Source organism: Sesamum indicum, linkage group LG4 (assembly GCF_026168435.1).
Source record: "Sesamum indicum cultivar Baizhima isolate 11 linkage group LG4, ASM2616843v1, whole genome shotgun sequence".
NCBI lineage: Eukaryota > Viridiplantae > Streptophyta > Magnoliopsida > Lamiales > Pedaliaceae > Sesamum > Sesamum indicum.
Window position 1 is genome coordinate 18827552 of NC_142660.1, and position 20458 is coordinate 18848009.

The window sequence follows — 20458 nt, forward strand, 5'->3', positions numbered from 1 at the left end:
CGACGGTGCCTTATAGCTATTCGACGATCTGTTCGCTTCAATTGGCCGAACCGAGACTGACCAATGGACATAGAGTGGGCTATAAGAAAATGGAGAGGGCAACACATTATTAATTTGGCTTATCATGCGCTACTGGCTTCATGTGTATATCATTTTTGGAAAGAACGGAACTTGAGACGTTTTGAGCAGTGTGAGCGAGAATCGACCGCACTTGCTGGATTCATTGTGGAACATGTTAGACAGAGGATTCTTAGTGGTTCTTTAGCTCGCTATATTAGTTCTTGTGCGTTATATAGACTTTGGCGTATCCCTTGGCTTGTCGAGGGAGACGCTACTCATTGAGCATTGTTATACTGTATGATTGTACTATTTATTTAATAAAAATTATATTTACCTAAAAAAACAGTTTTTAATTAATTAAGTTTATTTTAAAAGTGATTTTTCTCCAAACATTATCCAATTTAGCTTTTATCTGCTTTTCACTTTTTTACAAACACACCTCACTTTTGATTCTACTACAACTTTCAACTTTTTGTAAAAAAATCACTTCTCTATAAGTAGAAGATTTTTGTAAACACTCTCGAAATTTATTATAGTATTTGGTGGGAAAATCACAATCCTTAGATTTATTAAGGCATAATTGTTAGAATAGGTAATCAGATAGCTAATTAGAGTGGTTGTTTTGTAATCTACTTAAGTAATTTCTTTTCACTTTATAATATTAAATTAAATGAATAAAAGTAAGTATTCATTTAATCTTATTTTGTTGTTTATTTACTCGTGTAATTTTTATACATTGCAACAAAAGCCCACAGATCCCTAAGCAATCAATGAAGTTGGGTTGCACATTTGATGGCAACTATGAAACCAATTTCTGAGGGTTAGATGTGAAATATTCAAAGTCAAGAATCTTGAGAATAGGCATTGAGGGTTTATTGAGACTTGCACTAAATATTGCATCCATATGACATGGCGTCTATGTAAGTGGGTTTATCAAGTCGACTAAATTGACTCAGGGAAGTCATCATATAGAAGCCCGTTAGACTTGGTAGGTATGACTTGAACTCCTCGGCTCTGATAGTAAGGGGTTTAGTCCTCAAACTTGAGGATCCATGCAGTCTCATTTATAGGACGACTGTCTCTAAGGCATGGTAAAAGATAACCATGTTCTGATGTGGTTATTATTAGCTTTGTTTCAGTGCACTCAGAACATGTATGAAGACTGGTGAGTTCCAAGAGAGGATTCGTCAGCTATCATAAGATGATAGCGATCTCCTATGGGTTCTGATGTGTGTTGTGCTCTTGAGAGTCTATGGCCACAACGGATGATCAAATAGGAAAGTGGTTTTCCATATTGATCAAGTGAAAATATAATTAAAATATTAAGCATAAATGTCTAGTCCAGGATGAAAATCGATGACCAATTTCATGCCCTAGACTAAGATCAAGAGATGACTGATGGAAGGACTATACTCGTGTAGCACTCGATAGCCTTAAATTCATGCCAATTTTACCCATTCTTTAGTACAATGGACCGTTGCTAGACGACCATCCATAATGACATGTGCTTTTAGATTAAGTGTTAATCGAAAGCAATTAATTAAGTATAATTTAATTAATCTAGCGCAAAAATATTTTTGCCTATTAAATTGTGTGTTGACACAAGCCCAAGTCTAGTTGATGGTGAATCTACAGAGTCATACAAACTCAAGAAAGTACTACGATTAAATATTAATTAATTCTAGAAGGATGAATTAATTTAAAGAGTTTAAATTAATTCGAGAGATTAAATGATGCATGATTGCTAAATTATGTATATATTACTAGCAAGTGCACTAGCTATCAAGTTATATAATATGTATCGATTCCACGAGGTTAAAGTGAAATAATTACCAAAACTATAACTAGTTTACGATTATCTAGATGATCGTAAACCAAGTGATAGATTACTACTACGAAAAATAATTACTAAAGTAAATAAATCAAACGAACGAGTTGGAGAAAATTTAGGAGTGAAATATACTGAGGTTATTGGTCTATCTAATTGATCCAATGAATGCAGAATTTACAAATTAATCTAGCTAATAATGCTTTCATACACTAAGGTTTTTTTCAAGTTAATTCAATTTATTCTCTTAATTAAATTTTTCAAAAGCCCTAGCAAAAAGTAGATTGGTTCATCCTAACTAGACAAAACACAAAAGAATAATATAGAAAAACTCATAGAGTCAAAAGTAGGGCGTGAACAGTCTGTCACTTTGACGTCGGATTAACTTTTCTACTTGTTTCGTTGTCTTCTTCTTCATGCTCAACAATTTTCTCCCTTTTTTTCCAACAAAAAGAACGACCCATCCCTTCTCCTCCTTTTCTCTATTTATACTAGTTTTCTAGTTATGGTAAGAGAGAAAAAGAGTCTTAATTTAGTCTAATTCTCTTTATTTACTTCCATATCCTCTTCTTACCATATTTCTTCCAATAGGTACAAGGGAATAAGATGGCTCCACATAATATTTTGACTCAACAATTATATTGGGGACTCTTCAATTTTCGCCTATCGCATGTCTACTAGCCTGTGGGTCATGAGTTAAATTCACTTTGATTTTCTATCCGTTGGATTTCTTATGACCCCTGGGTCACGGGTTATCCTATGTACACTTTTTGTTGCATTTTTTTTTTCTTGTACTAGAGATATTTTATTGTAACTTGCTTTTTGTTCTATGAAAGCACCTAAAATGTCACAAATAAATCCAAGAACAAGCATCATATCACAAGAATATAGGGTCATCAACAAAATATATCACATAAATTTCACTAATCATTGTGATCATTTAAATAGGAGAACCCATGTGATGGGAATCACAAGATTTAATTAATAAAATTAATTAAATTTAAGTTATATTTAATTAATTTGATAAGATCAATTTTTATTGGACTGTACTAATTAATTAATAGGATCAATTAATTAGAATTTTGACTTGATAATTTAATGAGATTAAATAAATTGGATCAGACTCAATTATTTGATGGATTAATTAATTGGGCTATGCGTTAGAATTTATTTGATAAGATCAAATAAATTCCATTTGGGCTTCTAGAATTGATTGGATTAATTCTATGGAGGCGTTTGGAATTGATTTGCGCTTCTAGAATTGATTTAAAAAATTACGAATGCGCCCTGGTTTGTACATCCATCCAATAACTAATTTAATTTGTTAGTTTACGTTAGATTTTCATTCATTTTTTGAGTTGAATTGATCAAGCTACCCTCATGGAATATAGATTATACTATTTATTTTTGTATTTTGTTGAAGTAACTTTAGAGTGTGGTTGGATTGATGGATTTAGATTTGAAGCAAGTATTTGAAAAAATGATTTCAAATGACTCCATCTTAAAGGAACTTGCAATCCAACCATATTTATAGCTTAAAATTAAAATAAAAAGATTTGAAATCCTTTGCATTTGGAATTATCGAAACATATTCAAAAGTTTTGTTATGACCAAATGCAACTTTATGGATTAATTGGATAATCCTTTTCTATTAATTATTTTCAATTATTTAAGAAAAAAAGAAAAAATTATAATAGGGTCAAAATTAACCATTTATCTCCATTACTTAATTTGTTGTTGTGTGATGAACGCTCTTGAGAAATCTTGGCTGAAGTGAGAGCAAAAAGGGGTTGATTGACGATGAGAAGCTTGGGAAGGCTGGTGCGTCGAGCACTTCTCTTGAGCAGCAACAATGGCGGATCAATATCAGAGCCCTTCAATTCACGAAACCCACCTCGCGGAGCATACCTGTTCAGTAGATTCTTTTTCTCTTCTTCTTCTTCTTCTTCTTATTCAAGTGGTTTATCCGATTTAGTCTCCTTGAAGTCTTCTCTGGGCCACTCCCAATGGAACCATTTCCAAGGTCTGCTCAAATATTCAGCTCGAATGTTGTTATTTATAGCTTTTACTTTGATTTTTAGGTATTTTAATTGGCGGGTTTAGTGAGAAATGATTGTCATGAATTCGACGAGTTTTACTTCGTTATACTTTTATCACTTGTTTGCAGCAATGAGATATCTGGAATTTTTACTCATTTGCTAAATTCTGCAGGGCGAGAAAGGAGTTTGAAGTTTTGCTTTGAATTTTTGTTGGTTCGCATGCTGTTCATCTGCATTTTTTGCCTGAATTGCGAGCTAATTCTATTATACAAATTTCGTTTTGGTCAATGTGGATATTTAACTTAGAAGACTTTCTTTTCAGTTTTGGCATTATAAAAGTTATTGATCTTAGAGCAAATATGCGTACTGATATACAATTATAGAGTGTTAGATTGATGTGGTGGGTTTTGGTAAACTTAAGCTAGATGCCCTTCTGCTGTTGGGTGGCCTCCCTTTTATAGACTCGTTAGTCCTGGATATCCACTCAGTTACATTCCCCTGGGACCATTTTTGGGTAAACTTCCCTGACAAGAAGGTTCCATGCATAGATTTCGGGAAGATCCTCTTCTAACTTGTATCTCCTCGTAAGTTTTTGCTACAGTGATGCGAGTTACCCAGGATTGCCAAAGTCCTTCATTGGCCTTCTTCTTGTACTTCGTGGTTGTGTTTAGGGGCTTGTCTCGTATTAAGGCTCCATTCTTTAGCTTCGACCATCTCCTCATAGTTTAGCCTCAAGTTGTTGGCTTCACAAACCTTCTCATCGAAAATGATACTGGTCACCACCTCGGTCCCATTGCTCTGCTAATAATCCTTCGCTCTTATTTCTATGCTTTATTTAGGCCTCGAACTTTCCTTGTCGCGACCTCTTGATTTCCTTGACAGGGGTCCTCGTTCTTCTCCTTGTTTTGCCGCACCATCCTCCATCGACCGAGCTTATTTACGGGAGGATCATATTTTACTCATATCAAAGATCAATTTGCCTATGCGTTATTTATGTACATGAGAATGCAAATTCTTTTGTTTTCTATTTATATCAGCACCCTAACTTTTGCTGGTGACAGGGCAGAGGAGGAGCATGTTTATCCAAACACAGTCAACTCCTAACCCTGCTTCTCTCATGTTCTATCCTGGGAAGCCAGTTATGGAGGCAGGGAGCGTGGACTTTCCTAATGCACGTTCTGCTATGAGTTCACCTTTGGCAAAGGCTCTGTTTGGAATTGATGGTGGGTACTCCTTGCCAATTTTGTTAATGAGATGCTTTGGTGGGTTGACATCTGTGTGATTATATGGTTTCTGCTTGATGAACTTGTGTAAAGATTCACTTTCATCTTCCCTATTCGTTTCAGATTCTGATTATGGCTAATTCCAAAATTTGGGAATTGATTAGGGTCTTTGTTTCTGTAACCAAATTATTGATGTTTGTCATTGTGTGTTTGAAGTTAATTTTGAATTGATGTTATTTTTGAACAGTAATTATATCATATTTGTGACCAGGCTATTACAATAAAAGCTGTTTCAGGAGAATAATTGTCTATCTTGTTAGGAGAAAGGTCTGTCTGACTTGTTCCCCTTACTTGTCTTTGTTCCCGGGCTGAGTTGATGAAGGCTGCTTTCAATAGTATCAAATATACTCTGCAGCTTCTATGCATTCAGTAGAAGTTTGTGAATATTGAGTTTGTTTCCATTCATAACAAAGTATGAGTCATTTTAAAGATGCTCCAGTAACATGAATTATGGGATTCTACCTTGTTTGCAGCTGAATGAAATGGGAATAATATACTCATCCATAATGTTTCAATACAAGTGTTTTGTGTAATAATCTTATTGCAGTGAAATTGTCTCCCTCAAGTATTGTGTACGAGTATGGGGAGGATGGTTTGAACTTTGAACTTGACCTTACATCATGTTCTAATTTCCCTATTGGCCTTTTGGAATCTGTATTGCCTGGGCTAATTGCTAATATCGTCTGGCATATTCAGTCCAGTCCAATTTGCGGAATGCAATTGGTGCACGCAGAAATGGTGCAGCATCTTAGTGGATATAGTGTATGTGGTGTTGCATGGGTGAAACCAGCTAAACATTAAATTTGGCCCAAAACTGTAACTAAAACTTTCCTTGTATGACCTTCAAATTTAGATTCTAATCATATACATAGTGGTTTGTTCTTGACGGTAGAGTAACCATCAAATGATTGGACAGAAATGCTTTTCAGAAGAGCGAATTGCAAATCTCCCCCCATCTTTCCTTCCGAGGAGAGTTATAGTAGGTTAGAGTGATGCTGATTGAGGGTGACCTAGATGAGATTGCAAAAATGAAAAGATTAAAGGAAATGTCACAAGAAGTACATATTTACTTGGGATAATTACACTCCCCTCCCCCTCCCCCAAGGTTTGGTGTAATTATATGTAGACCCCTTGTGGTTTGAGAAATTATATCTAGCACCGTTGAGGTTTGTTTCCATCTAATAAATAAGTCCTTTCGTTGGTCAAAATTAACTGGATTTGCTGATATTAACAAAAAAAAAAAAATGAATGAAAATTGATATTTACCCCTGATTGACTTATTACTGATTTGATGCAGGTCAAATAATTCTTTTTGGACTAAAAATACCCTTATAAGAGTAAAACTATACCTCCTCATATGTATTAATGCTTGAAGACATATGAGGCTAATTTGGTCATAAAAAGATTTATTTGACCTGCAATAAGTTAGTAATAAGTCCATCGAAGGTAAATATAGATTTTTTTCGATTTTTTTGTTAATATTGACAAAGTAGGTGAATTTTGCCTAAGGGATAGACTTATTTCTTAGATAAAAGCAAACCTTAGGAGTGCTAGATGTAATTTTTCAATTCTCGGGAGAGGGAGTGTAATTATGCCTATTTACTTTTCCATAGTGATTTTCTCTTTTTACTTTATCTTTTGTTTTTAAAAAAAGTAAAGAAAGAAAGTATAGGCTGAAGTCACCATATCTCTGTTTCACTTTGTTTTTTTTTCCCTTCTTTTTTCTTTCTAGAATCATACTTTCAGTTTCATTAACTGTTAACATAGTTTACATTTTATATATATATATATATATTAGGAATAAATATGTCAAATCAGTTAATTCTTTTTATTTAATTTATATGAAATGGCTTTAGCTGTGACCATTTTATATTTTAAAAAATAAAATATCACCATGACTAAATTTTTATTTTGATGTTTAGTTATTTAAGAATAAAAGAAAAGGCACAGTTGGGTAATAACAAATATTGAAAGGATACTTTTGTCTTTTCTGCCGGTAGAAATGATACACTAAAGTTATCTGTAGTAATCTTTTATAAATTATATTAGTATTTCATTCCCTTGCCTGACTTTCAGGTCAATGATTCATTTAAATCTCTCTGATCCAATTTCTTATTGGGACAGGAATTACCAGAGTCTTCTTTGGATCAGATTTCATAACCGTGACAAAGTCCGAGGAAATTTCATGGAATTTGCTGAAACCTCAAATCTTCGCAGCAATCATGGATTTTTATTCCTCTGGGCAACCGTTGATCCTAGATTCAACTACTGCAGCTTCCATGGACACAGCTATACACGAAGATGATTCTGAAACTGTTGCAATGATCAAAGAACTCCTAGAGACTCGTATCCGTCCAGCAGTACAAGATGACGGTGGAGACATTGAATATGTGGGATTCGATCCAGAAACGGGAATAGTTAAACTACGAATGCAGGGAGCCTGCAGTGGATGCCCTAGTTCGTCCGTCACTCTGAAATCTGGCATAGAGAATATGCTAATGCATTATGTGCCCGAGGTCAAAGGGGTAGAACAAGAACTTGATGATGAACACGAGGATGCAGCACTGACTGGAGCACCACACGAGTAAATTGACAATCTTTCCTGCATTTCGGGTATCGTTACTTGAGATAAAGCACATTTTGTTAAGTCTTGAAAGTCATAAAAATGTGACGGAGGACGGTTTCATGCCTCTGCAAGTTAAACTATCCCTACACGTAAATCCTTTAACTTTGTTTCTTGTTGCAGCTTTGACCTAGCCGTATCGTTATGATTAACTGATTTTGTAGCTTTTTGTGTAGCATGTTGAAGCATTATGTGCTGATCAACTGTTGTTTCCGGAGTTTTTCTCCAACATTTTGACCTGTTTCTTTCTGGACTTTTGTTCTTCCTCATCTTTTCTCTTTAGTTAAATTTTAATATGCTTCATACGATGTTAAAAGTTTTAGGTTAAGCGGCAGTTTGCCTAGCAGATTGATTAAGGTGAAATTCTATGGCGCCTAATGTACTGCATTTCATTTAGTGATAATTACACTATTACTTCCTGGAGTACATTGAAATTACGAAATCATTTTTAGATTTTGTAAAATTATGCATACATCCCTTGTTGGCCTTTACTGGTCGAGTAAAATTACAAAGGGCTCCCTTGAGATTTGTCATAAAAATACAAATCATTGTTTTAAAAATTACATATACTTTACAAAGGGCTCCCTTGAGATTTGTCATAAAAATACAAATCATTGTTTTAAAAATTACATATACTTTCCTAGAGTTAATGGGCGCATAACAAATACTAATAGGCTGTCATGAGGCGGTGGTATCTGTTAGATGACTATTAATTTCAAGTGGGTATTTATAATTTTTTAAATAACAAAGGAGTATTTATAATTATGATAAATTTTGGAGGAGTATATTGTGATTTATCCTTCCTAAGAGGCTGGAAAATGCTTATGTCAATCAAATTTTGCATTGAAAATTCAATTTTGCCTTGTTGATCTGGTATTTATTATTATTCTTAAGGTGTATCTGTAATTATGAAATATGAGAATGGGTGTCAGTTAATCGTTCCTTTCATTTATTTTGTGACACATTATTTTGTGTTTGTGTTGAATTTCCTCTAAGATTCCGAGCTTGCTTAGTTCGATTTTGCAGTTGTTTTTACTGCAATGGTATGATTGAGAGGAATGAAGAATATTGGTTGATATATAACTTTTTTTCTTATAAAATATAATCCCAATTGTTTGTAATCTTACATTTCTGAAGAACGATGACAAGTGGTATCAGGCCAGTTATCCTCCACTCCAAACATAAATTCCCTCTAGATTTCAAAGCTTGCTCAATTTCATTTTTGGTAGTGGCAGAGAATTGAATGAGTGGAGAATTTAGTAGCTTTTAAAAAATATGAAAAAGAAAAAGTGAGGAGTTCTCAACTTATTTCAAAGTGCTAACAGGTTTTTGATTAAATTTTTTTGAAATTAATTACAAACTTGACATTAGTAATAAATTGTAGAGATAATTACATTCCTCTATCTGAAGTTTGGTATAATTACACATAAACTCTCTAGCAACAAGGTACGAGCCAAAATGATATACTGCTATGTTTATGAGCACTGACCTTTTCGTTCGACTCCCAAAAATGAGACATTTGGGAAATATCTAGCCCTCAACATTTGATGAGCAAACTACATGGGTTTGATACCACTCGCCAAGCCTTCTTGCAAAGTAGAGCCTGATTAAATTCCTTGAGACTTCAAAAATCGAGACCACCCTCACTCTTCCTACAACATAACTTTTCCCAAAATACTAATATGACATCATATCTTTTATAGTAAAAAATATCACAAATCATACTTTTAATAACTATCTAACTTTCTTCATAATCAAAATTAAATTTTAGGTTGGGTCTAAATCCTATCACCAACTCTGTTAAAATCTTGAATGACCAATCAAATGAAAGCAAAAAGTGGCTCATGCCCGCCATGGATATTGCACACGCCCATCAACGGCAGGCACGCGAAAACACTGTGCCCCACCAGCTGCACCCCTGTGCTCTGCTCACCCCCAACGTACATTAACTCCCAGCACAGAGTACAACTTCCACACAGCATGATTTCTTCCAATTCTTTAAGCTATTCCTCCCATTCTTGCATTGACTAACGCACGTATATTACATCACTATCCTATCCATCCTTCTCAACTACCCTTATTACTAGCCAGCCCATGCTTGATAATAAATACCTCTACACAATGATTTACTTTGTGTGTAAACTGTTAAGTGAAGCTCTTATAGATATTTGATCAAGAATTGGAGTGAGGGTGAGAGAAAGAAGTACAAAAGTTGGGATCTTGTTGAAGATTGTTTGGTGGGGTGGGAGAGATGAGGGAGCTTAGGCCACTGGTGCACTTGCTGTTGCCACTTTGTGTGCATTGGATTGCTGAAGAGATGACTGTTTCTGTGCTCGTTGATGTCACCACTAATGCTCTTTGTCCAGGCCACAAGACTTGTCCTCAAGCCATCTACATCAATGGCATCCAGCAAACTGTCAGTTTTGTTCTCACCCTTCCACCCCCTCCCCCCTCCCTCATTCTCTAACTCTCTCTCTCTATATATATATGTGTGTGTGTGTGTTCATCATATACACAACATTCATTCAATTCCTTGATCAAGAAGCTTGGACTGTCGAAGTCTTGACCTTTTTCAAGATGAATATGTCCTCACTTTCATATGGGATTTAAAATTCTGTATTAGGGTATAGTTATTAGGTGCACGGGGTGAAGGAGTTGTCTATGAGTCTTTCTTGGTTTGATTTTACTAACAGTGATTTTATTGTTTTCCTTCTTGGCTCATCTGGGCATATCTGGAGTTTTTCCTTTGTTTTATTAAGTGTCTGATCTTGATTCTTGATTGTAGGTGATTTTCGTTGGTTTTCTTACAGGGTACCTGATTTTGAGTCCAGCTGTATTTTAACTAAGAGTGCAAGTTTGAAACATCTTTGGGTTATTTTTGGCCTGTAGGGGCTTAAAGACGAAATTGATATTCTTTATATGATCTAAGTAAGAGTATTCCTTGAGATTAGCTTCTGATTGTGATGTATGCTCTTTAGCAGATTATAAAATTGCTCACTTTTACTTGCATGACAGTGATGACACTGACCGTCCTTTAGTTTAATAAGCATACTCAGTTTTTTAAATGCAGATTATGAATGAAAATGTCTATTAGTTGGCTTTCTCTCCTTTTGTGTTATTTCCTCAAGAGCTTCTTTATTCATTCTCAAAGTTCACTTGAAATTACTGGCTTCCTGAATGTAATAAGCATTTGTTACATGTAGAATCACAACATGAGAGTGTTTAACAAGTCAAAGACTCACTGATGTAATGCCACAATCAATCATATTTCTTAAGAGAAAAAACAAGTGATCATTATGGAATATGCATCAAGGAACGTGCTGCAGTGAACATCAATTTCATAGTCTATAGAGAGAGAGAAAAATATCTGTTGATGGAGAATTATTTTTCCCTTTTCATTTTTGTGTGGTCCCAATTTTTTAAGAAGGCGGCCAATAACACATAAGTGTTTTAGTTGAGTTCTACGACAGCATCTACGTTGGTTTATTATCTACATATGCTATGAGTCAACATCAATATGACATATCTTTCCTTTTTCTTTTTTAATCTTGAAAGAAGAAAAGTATTTTATTGCGGATGAAGGTTGCAGTTATGCACTGATTGGATCTTGGAACAAAGAAAAGTCATGATTTCTTTGATGAATAAGAAACTCATGGTTAATGGCACTGTCCCTCCAGTGTATGAAACTAATAGTATGAAAATTTAGTGGTTGAAAGGTGAGCTTGAAACTTGTCACTTCTGTGCTTGAGTCCTTACTTTGTCGTCAACTTTTAAACTTTGAATTTTGAGCTGTTTAGATGCATGAACTTTCTCATATTTAGTTGATAAAAAGTTAACTCAGATAAAGATTGATTAATTTTGTCAGTAGACTGAGTCGACCACACAAGAAAATTATTTAGCCGGGCATGAACCATGTCACGCTTAGTGCAAGCAAAATGGCTATCCTTTTTTCTAGGACATCGGTCGTCTCCAGTAAAGACAATTTATTTTAGATGTCAGTCCTCAATACATATTTGCTTCTTTGTTTTCTCCTCAATTGTCCTCTTGATTTTCTAATGAAGCTTCACATGTCATTTTCACTAAAGAGCTAGCTTGCTTTGGCACACTGTAGACAAATATTATCACAAATGTAGAACTATATGAAAGGAATATAAGCTTGTCTCTGTGCTTGTAGGTTGTTGGAATATTCAAGATGATAGTTCTTCCACTCCTAGGTCAGCTGGCTGATGAGCATGGGCGTAAACCGTTGCTTCTTATCACTGTTTCCACAACTATTGTTCCTTTCAGTATGTTTCCTTAAACATCTTTATTGTCTGCGATACTTTTTTTCACATGGTTAAGGATGAAACCTGGAATCCATATGGTGAATTTTTCATAATTTCTTATAAACGCAGCTCAGGATTAGATAGTAAATGTGCGTGCTTGCTGGCACACAAACTTTAAATACTACTTCTCACTAGTGTAGGCATGTACAGAACACACAATTAATCTGGATAATGGTATCTGTTCAGCCTCAGTGAGTAGCCATTGATGAGAATAGCTTTACATCTGTTTATAAAAATCAAGCGCTTTAAGATATATCACATCACTTGTATACATTCTCTAGATCAGTTACACTGTAATCCATCTACATGCAGATTCCTTACGAGCTAAAGATTGGAAGAACAAAAGAATGCCAACCTTCAACCATATTCTGTTAAGCTAATGAATTGTAATAGCTTGTTATTATAGAAGACTCATCTTTAGAAATGCACATATTACCTTTTGAGAACCATACACAATGACGACTAATACGACTGTCCTTCAGTCTGAGTTGAGCCTCCAGATACAGCTAGGAACCCTGAATTCATCTCAAATTTATTCACTAGCCCACATGCATGCTTTAAGATGGTGAAAAGTTTTGAGACTGATGATTCCCTTTCCGATTTTGATCCTAAATGAGGCGACTCTCATATGACAATTGAGATTACTGAGTATAAGATATCTCCTCATGTTCAATTATACCTTTTTAAATTGGAATACTAAATTGTGAAACCTAGAATGGTTCTACCCACCAAAAGTTATCAATAAGTGCTTATAAAGAGTTATAGTAATCGCAAAGATTCTTCCCCATCACGTCATGCTAGTCTGTGATGCCCATGTAAATCTTGCAATGTGAACTAAACTAGTTCATGACTTAATGATGACAAAATTTTAGAAATATGTTTCAGGTCATGCATTTTAACCTTGTAAGTATTGTAATTTATCATTGTTGAAATGCATCTTTGTCTTATTGGTATTCATCTTTTTTCAGCTTTACTTGCCATCAATCAATCAAAAGCTTCTATATATGCTTACTATGTTCTCCGGACCATTTCTTATATCATAAGCCAGGGGAGCATTTTCTGCATTTCTGTTGCTTATGCTGTAAGTTCATGCTTGTTATCATCGAACATGACCTGGAGGCATGATAATTAGAATTACCAACTCTTTGACAATATTTCAGGCAGATGTTATTGATGACGACAAGAGGGCTGCTGCCTTTAGTTGGATCACAGGCCTGTTCTCTGCATCACATGTCCTTGGAAACATCCTGGCACGTTTTCTTCCCGAAGATTACATATTTGCGGTACGGTAATGTTGTAACACTTTCTCCTCTTTTTTTAATCCCTTACTTTCACATTCATGTCACTTTCCGTCCAATTTCAGGTGTCAATAGCTCTTTTGATCTTTGTTCCTATTTATATGTCGCTGTTTCTGACAGAAACAGTAAGACCAACTAGAAAGCCAGACCAGCATATCCCTTGCTTAAACAAGGCATTTAAGATTGTTCAAGAACGATATTACTCAATGAAGCATGCTGCACATGTTGTTACCAGCAGGTAGATCATGACAAAATATGGCTGTAACTCTGTTCATGCTTAAACAATAGCTAAGTACCATAACCTATGCGGTTCCTAAATAATATTGATTTTCTCCTCAGCTCAACGCTTAAGCGCATTTCTCTTGTTTCCTTCTTCTATGAATTGGGGATGTCTGGCATCAGCAGTGTCTTATTGGTATGTCTCTAACTGTGAACAATTTCTACTATTGAATGAAACCTTCTTTTTTCTTTTCCTGTTACTGGGAGATGATCATTGCAAAGAAAATACAATCATTTCTTCAAATAAGAGTTGATCAAATATGTTATTCTATAGCTCACTTATCTGCATATTGCACTAACTCTTCTGCAATAATACTTCCCAGTTCCCTTCTCTGTCCGTGTAGAAAGTTACGGCTTCTTATCCTGAACATCATTTAAGCTATACTATTAGCAATAGCGAAACTTATTTTAGCTGTAAAAAGACTGCTATAATTTTAACCAACCAACTTCGTAGGCATGGAACATTGGGTCCTATTTGAAATCATCTGTTTGCAATATAAATCACGTGATCAACTTTATTTACCTTAGAAGCTCTGTTAACTTTCCTCTATGACCTTGCAGTACTATTTGAAGTCAGTTTTTGGTTTCAACAAAAATCAATTATCAGAAATCTTGATGATGGTTGGAGTCGGCTCAATTTTTTCTCAGGTAACTGGTTATTTGTTCACAAACTACAAATGATACTTGACACAGAAAGTGAAAATTCTATATCACTATACTTTGCCATCTCAATTCATATTGTTTTTTGTATTATCTTGTTATTTGCTAAGTAGGTCCTAGTTTTAGACCTTTTTTTTGTGAGTGAGGTAGGGATTGTTTCACTTTTCATACCCAAAGTATACCCTTTTTCAGTTTTGGTATCTCAGGTTTCGTCATCGGACTTAGTACCCAAAGTTTTTAGTTTTCTCTGCTTGAGTACCCTCCATTAAGTTGGTCAACCTAATTTTGGAGGGAATAGTCTTTCTGGGATCAGGTCTTATATTAGGAAGTCTGGCAGTAGTATTACTTCCGAATCCAATTTTTTCGGCATTTTCATTGGGATTGGTTCTTTTTTGTATATCCTTATTCTATATTTTATTGAACTCGTATGTTGTAGCTGCTGCGTGGCTCCTTATTTATGTAGGAGCTATAAATGTTTTAATTATTTTTGTTGTGATGCTCATGAATGGTTCCAAATATTACAAAGATTTTGAATAAAATGGAAGTCAATCATCCCTACATAGACAAATTCCGGCCTAATTTTCCCTCCAAAATTAAACAAACGGTCAACTTAAGGAAGGATGCTCATGCAGATGAAAATTGAAAACTTTAGGTACCAAGTCTAATGACTTGGAAACCTAGGGTACTAAAACTTATACTTTGGGTATGAAAAGTGCAATTATCTGAGGTACTAGATTTTGATACCAAGAATACAAAGAAAAGGCCTAGATCAGGTCTAAAGTTCCATTGCTCTCCATAGGAACATCTAACATGAAATTTTATATTGTTTGGCATTTATTTCATAGAAGAATGTCTCGTATTGTTTATATATCGGTACTGTTCGAACTTTTCTTTCATGTATGACCACCCTTTTTGTGTATTATCAACTTCAGAGTACAGCCCATGCAGATAGTACTATTCAGCAAATGTCTTTATGAATTATCCGTAGGCTATCTGATTAGCATCCTTGCGGATTTTGTTCCTCAAATGTTAATAACTCTTATCTCATGCTTTCTCAATCACGTGTTTCAAGATGCTGGTGCTTCCTCTACTCAACCCGTTGGTTGGAGAGAAACTGATTCTCTGTGCAGGCTTGCTCGCATCAATAGCATATGTAAGTTGCTTAAATAAAAAGGATTTGAAATACTTGCTGCTTGAATTTTTTTCTGACAACGTTCTCTTGCTGAAACGAAATGGTCTCACAAAAAGGATTGTTTATGCAGGGACTACTCTATGGCTTGGCATGGGCACCATGGGTATGTAACTTGCATTCTGAACCCAAGATTCCGCGCATGTTTTTCTTTTCGTTTTTGTTCCAATCCCATCCCGAATTTATGTCAGTTGGACGTCGTTCAGTATTTATTCTCCTTTCTTTCAACAGTACATCCTAGTATTTCCTCGATAATGGTAATGGGTAATTTGTGAAAGTTATTAGGCAACGGTAAAGTTTATCTTAAATATGTCATGTGTTTGATTTTCTTCATAAGTTGATCATAGCTATAACTTCCAGTGCATGCAATGTGAATTTCTCCCATCCACTTATCAATCATATATCACTGTTCTTGACTGGCAGCTATGCTGAAACAGGTACCGTATTTGAGTGCTTCTTTCGGAGTCATCTATATCCTTGTGAAACCTTCTGTGAGTAGTTCCCTCTAAACTCTGTTTTCCCTGCTACTAGAGCTGTAGCTACTATGTCAAGGGACCCGACTTTTATTTGCTTGTTGGTACCAATTTCTCATCCATCGCGCTCATTTTTTGAATCAATGGCAGACTTATGCTGTGATATCCAAGGCCTCAAACTCGGCGGATCAGGTTAGTCTACTGACAAATGCTTGATTAACTTTAAGGAGAAAGTCACTGAAAATAGCACCTGAGTCTACTTGCTTTTTGTCAATTAGGGGAAAGCTCAAGGGTTTATCGCTGGCGTGCAATCCATTGCAAGTCTGCTTTCGCCACTTGCAATGAGTCCACTTACGAGTGAGTTGACTATTCTACTTCTCGCTCTCTCTCTATACATGTATATATTTCAGTTAGACCTCAAAAAATAGAAAATTAAGCAAATTCTCTCAACTCAAATACTCTTGTTTTGTACTATCCCAGCATGGTTTCTATCCAGCAATGCTCCCTTCAACTGTAAGGGTTTCAGCATCATATTTGCATCCATAAGCATGGTAAGCTCAACTAATCCTACACGTACTACAACGAGCCTTAACATGCAACTCGTTGTGCATGTTACATATCACGTAATCGGTTGTTCTTTAGGTGATTTCGTTGTGCTGTGCTTGGACGCTAAAGCTAGACGTCCCGACCAACAAGAACGTGGAAGATACCAGGGAAGATATCGAAACACCACTTCTGTCGTAAGGATTGATGAATACTATAGATCTACCTATCTTTTGACATGAAGGGATGGTTTAAAAAGTTAGACGTTGAGCTAATAGTCTCTGCATCTGTCGGTTTGTTTTAGTCTGAAAGATCATACGTAGTTGAGAAAGTGCAAGAAAGATCGATACTTGAGACTGTCGTATTCTGATCTGAGCTTGTAGTGATTCTACAACGCGTAGATTAAGTAGTTCCATGTAAATAAGCCGTATCGTTATGTGTTCTTCATAGACAATAAGCTATATATGTATCTTGTGGATTTTGATCCATCCTTGAGAAGAGTTGCATTAATTTACCTCTCCTTTTCAGGATGTCTGTAAGTCTGTAACATTATATGATTTGTGAAGTAAGCAACTGCTGAAGCATGGTTTAGATGTTCTGTCTATGTTGATTTTAGGGAAAATGGAGGTTGAATGTGTTCTAGTTAAGGTAGATGTTGATTTTAGCGAAAATTGAGGTCGAATGTGTTCTAGTTAAGGTAAACAATAGTTGAGCTTAAGTAATTTGATATTTTTACATGTAAGTTTTTACTTATCTAATGAAGTTGAGCTTAGAATTACGGACAACAAAATCGTGTCTAATAGTGGTGGGTGGGGGAGGTCATAGAGGAGTTCAATTCGATTAATCGAACCGAAATATTCTATTCAGTAAAAAACTGAACTTATTTCGATTCGGTTTAATTTTTGTGCCGAACTAACAAAAAATTCAAAAATAAAAATAATATAATGTTAAGTTATTAATTATATAAATTATTTATTAATCAATAATATAATAATTAAGTATGTTTTTACTATAACATTATTATTGTTTGTTTTAAATACATATATTTAATAGTTGTACATTAATTTTTATTATATTTATATATATTTTAAAATTCGATTTGATTCGGTTATGTGGATTTTCGATCGATTTATTAAAATAATTAAAAATTTCCTTATGTTTTAAAAATAGCTAACGCCCTGTATTTTAATAAATTCGGCAAAAGTTCGCTCTTTTGTTAGAAATTAACAGAAGGTGGGTGCACGCGCCTGAAGTGCGATTGAACTTGATTTTTTTTTTTTGTGTATTTTGACCTTTTTTGTTTTGCTTTTATTGACTAAAATGTCCCTATATTGTATCTAAAATTATTATGGTCAAATTGACTTTTTTTTATTTTCATCTCTGCTAAATATACAATTTGTTTATTCTTAAACATATTTATAGTAAATTTCAAAATACAAAAAATAAAAATTACTAAATTTTATTTTTAAAATTTAGATTTCTACATTAATACAAATAGTCTTATAATAATTATAAGTTATAGATTCATTTAAATATAAGAATTATTATAATTATCTATTTTTTAATTAATTAAAATATGTATTTAAATTAATTTAATTATAATAATTATTATAATTATATAATACTGTTCATAATTAATTATAATATATTTATTAATATAATTAAATTAATTTAAAAAATTAAACAAAAATTGGGAGAGACCGCAACGTGGTCCCCATCTGTGGGGGCGGTGGGGTGAGGGTAGAGGTGATTGGGGAGGGGGTAGGGTGGGGGGAGTTAATTTTGTTTTTTTTTTTTTTTTTCAAATATTTTTTGTATACCATTGATCTTGTGACTAAAATTAATTGATCAGATCTGATTACTGTGGTATAATCAATACAGATCCAACGATCAACAAAGTAAAAAATAATATATATTAAGTAAGCGTATAACGATTATTTTATCAAAAAGTTAACGTTGTTAGTTATATTTAACGGAGATGGACGATTGAGATGAGTTTTAAAATACACCCTCTAAATGCAAAATTATACTTTTTTTCCATTTACACCCTCTAAAATTTTTTGTTTACACCTAATCCTCTTTTTTTAGGATTTTGACGAAAAATATTGACGTTAGCAAAAAAATATTATATAAATTTTTAATTTTATCCCTTATATAATATTCTCATGTAATAATTTTGTACTTATAAGGGGAAAATATAAATATTAACACCTCTCTCTCTCTCTCTCTCTATATATATATATATATATATTATATTTATCCTTTTATAAGTACAAAAATATACATAAGCATGTTAAATAGGGGTAAAATTAAAACTTTGGTGAAGCCCGTTCGATTAACAAATGCGCCGGTGACGTTCATGTCATTAATCAATTGTACATTCCAAGAGTATTTGGATCCATTTGTAATCATTTTTATAGATGACATCTTGTTGTACTAGATGAATATAAATGGCATGACATATCATACGAGCTATGTGATGTATGATATAATTGGTAATGTGACGTATCATACGAGTTGTGTGTTGTTTGATATGCTTGATGATGTGATATCATACGAGATGTGTGCTTTGTGATATCAGAAAAAAAGAAAAGAAAAAAGAATATTTGATTGAAATGATAATAGCGGGCAAAGACCGTTGGGTGATGTATTTCAGCTTTAGATAAGCAAGGCCCAGAGAAAATAGCTGTTCTTATTGAGTAGGCAACTCACTTCTTACCGCACATTTTTTGGGAGAAAGGTCACATTGACTAGTCACATTAGATCTTAAGTCATACCACCAATCTTATTAGGTGGGTTAGACAGATTATGATTAAAAAGGGTGTACGATAATCAGTGATAATTAAACGTAGTGTCGTAGGTGATGCTATAGACCCAATCCTCCTTGAATCAATGGTTTACATAAAATCTTACAGCTCAAGATGTTTATACTTTTGACAATTTATATTGATCTCTTACTACCTTTGTACTCTATTTTTTATGATCTTACTGACTTAAACAATGTATTATTATAACTGGGGATTTTCCAATGAGGTTTTATGATTTTTTGCCTGGTCATGTTAATTTCAAAATTACTAGCTTATCCCCGATGTAATTAGGTCATATGCAAGTTACAAGCAATTTTTCAATCAAACTGACTGAAAATGACTAGAATTGTAAAAATTTTAAAGTTACAGGACTAAATTATAAATATTAATTCGTGCAGGATAAAAGATGTCACGCCTAAGTTACAGAGCTAAAATTGTATTTTTTACACTAATGAGTAATACTTTATGTTAATTGCACTTGATTTTGTAATTTTTATTAAAATTCTTTTACTTCTCCCAACTTAGAGCATTAAAATTGCGTTTTTCCCTCATCAAATATGCCCATCTTACAACCACTAATCAAATAGTTGATTGATAGTTAGTAATATTTGATTCATGATTCGGATCAAAGTTTTTACACTTTTCATTGAAACATGATTTTATTTTTTTATTTTTTTAGATTTTCGATTCCATTAAATGAAAATATATATTAATTTTAATATTTTTAAAAATAAATTATATTAATATTTTATTCAATAACAAAAATTTACATAATTACCTCGTAAAGTGTGTTATATTAACACCTCCACAGGAGTATATATACCTGTAATTTCACAAAAAAAATATTTATGTAATTAAACATAACTTTAAGTAAGATCGATATAATATATCCTATATATAAATACATAATCATAGTTAATTGTTATGATATTAATATATATATATATATATATATATATATACATATAGATATATTTAGTTATAATGAAGATCCAAAAGCATATAAAATAACTTTGAATTATAATTAAGGAAAATTATTGTTTTGGTCCTT

The 20458-nt window shown here is 33.8% G+C and overlaps 2 protein-coding genes across 4 annotated transcripts; both read left to right on the top strand.

The window, feature by feature from the left end:
• Nucleotides 1-3607: 3607 nt before the first annotated feature.
• Nucleotides 3608-8102, top strand: NFU4 (NFU domain protein 4). The gene is made up of 3 exons (XM_011078621.3): nt 3608-3911; nt 4989-5150; nt 7335-8102. The coding sequence occupies exons 1-3, from the start codon at nt 3689-3691 to the stop codon at nt 7796-7798; spliced, it is 849 nt and encodes a 282-aa protein (XP_011076923.1). The 5' UTR covers nt 3608-3688; the 3' UTR covers nt 7799-8102.
• Nucleotides 8103-9781: 1679 nt separating this feature from the next.
• LOC105161056 (uncharacterized) lies at nt 9782-17193 on the top strand. Of its 3 annotated transcripts, XM_088879551.1 has the most exons (15): nt 10110-10249; nt 10619-10761; nt 12008-12119; nt 13127-13239; nt 13319-13441; nt 13522-13694; nt 13796-13871; nt 14297-14383; nt 15468-15548; nt 15658-15690; nt 16022-16075; nt 16208-16249; nt 16336-16414; nt 16538-16608; nt 16700-17193. In XM_088879551.1, the coding sequence occupies exons 3-15, from the start codon at nt 12026-12028 to the stop codon at nt 16799-16801; spliced, it is 1128 nt and encodes a 375-aa protein (XP_088735677.1). In that variant the 5' UTR covers nt 10110-10249; nt 10619-10761; nt 12008-12025; the 3' UTR covers nt 16802-17193. The 3 variants fall into 3 exon arrangements, with proteins under 3 accessions (XP_011076924.1, XP_088735677.1, XP_088735678.1); XM_011078622.3 differs by lacking the exon at nt 10619-10761 and having other exon boundaries at nt 9782-10249; XM_088879552.1 differs by lacking the exons at nt 10110-10249; nt 10619-10761 and adding an exon at nt 10772-11549.
• Nucleotides 17194-20458: the final 3265 nt, after the last annotated feature.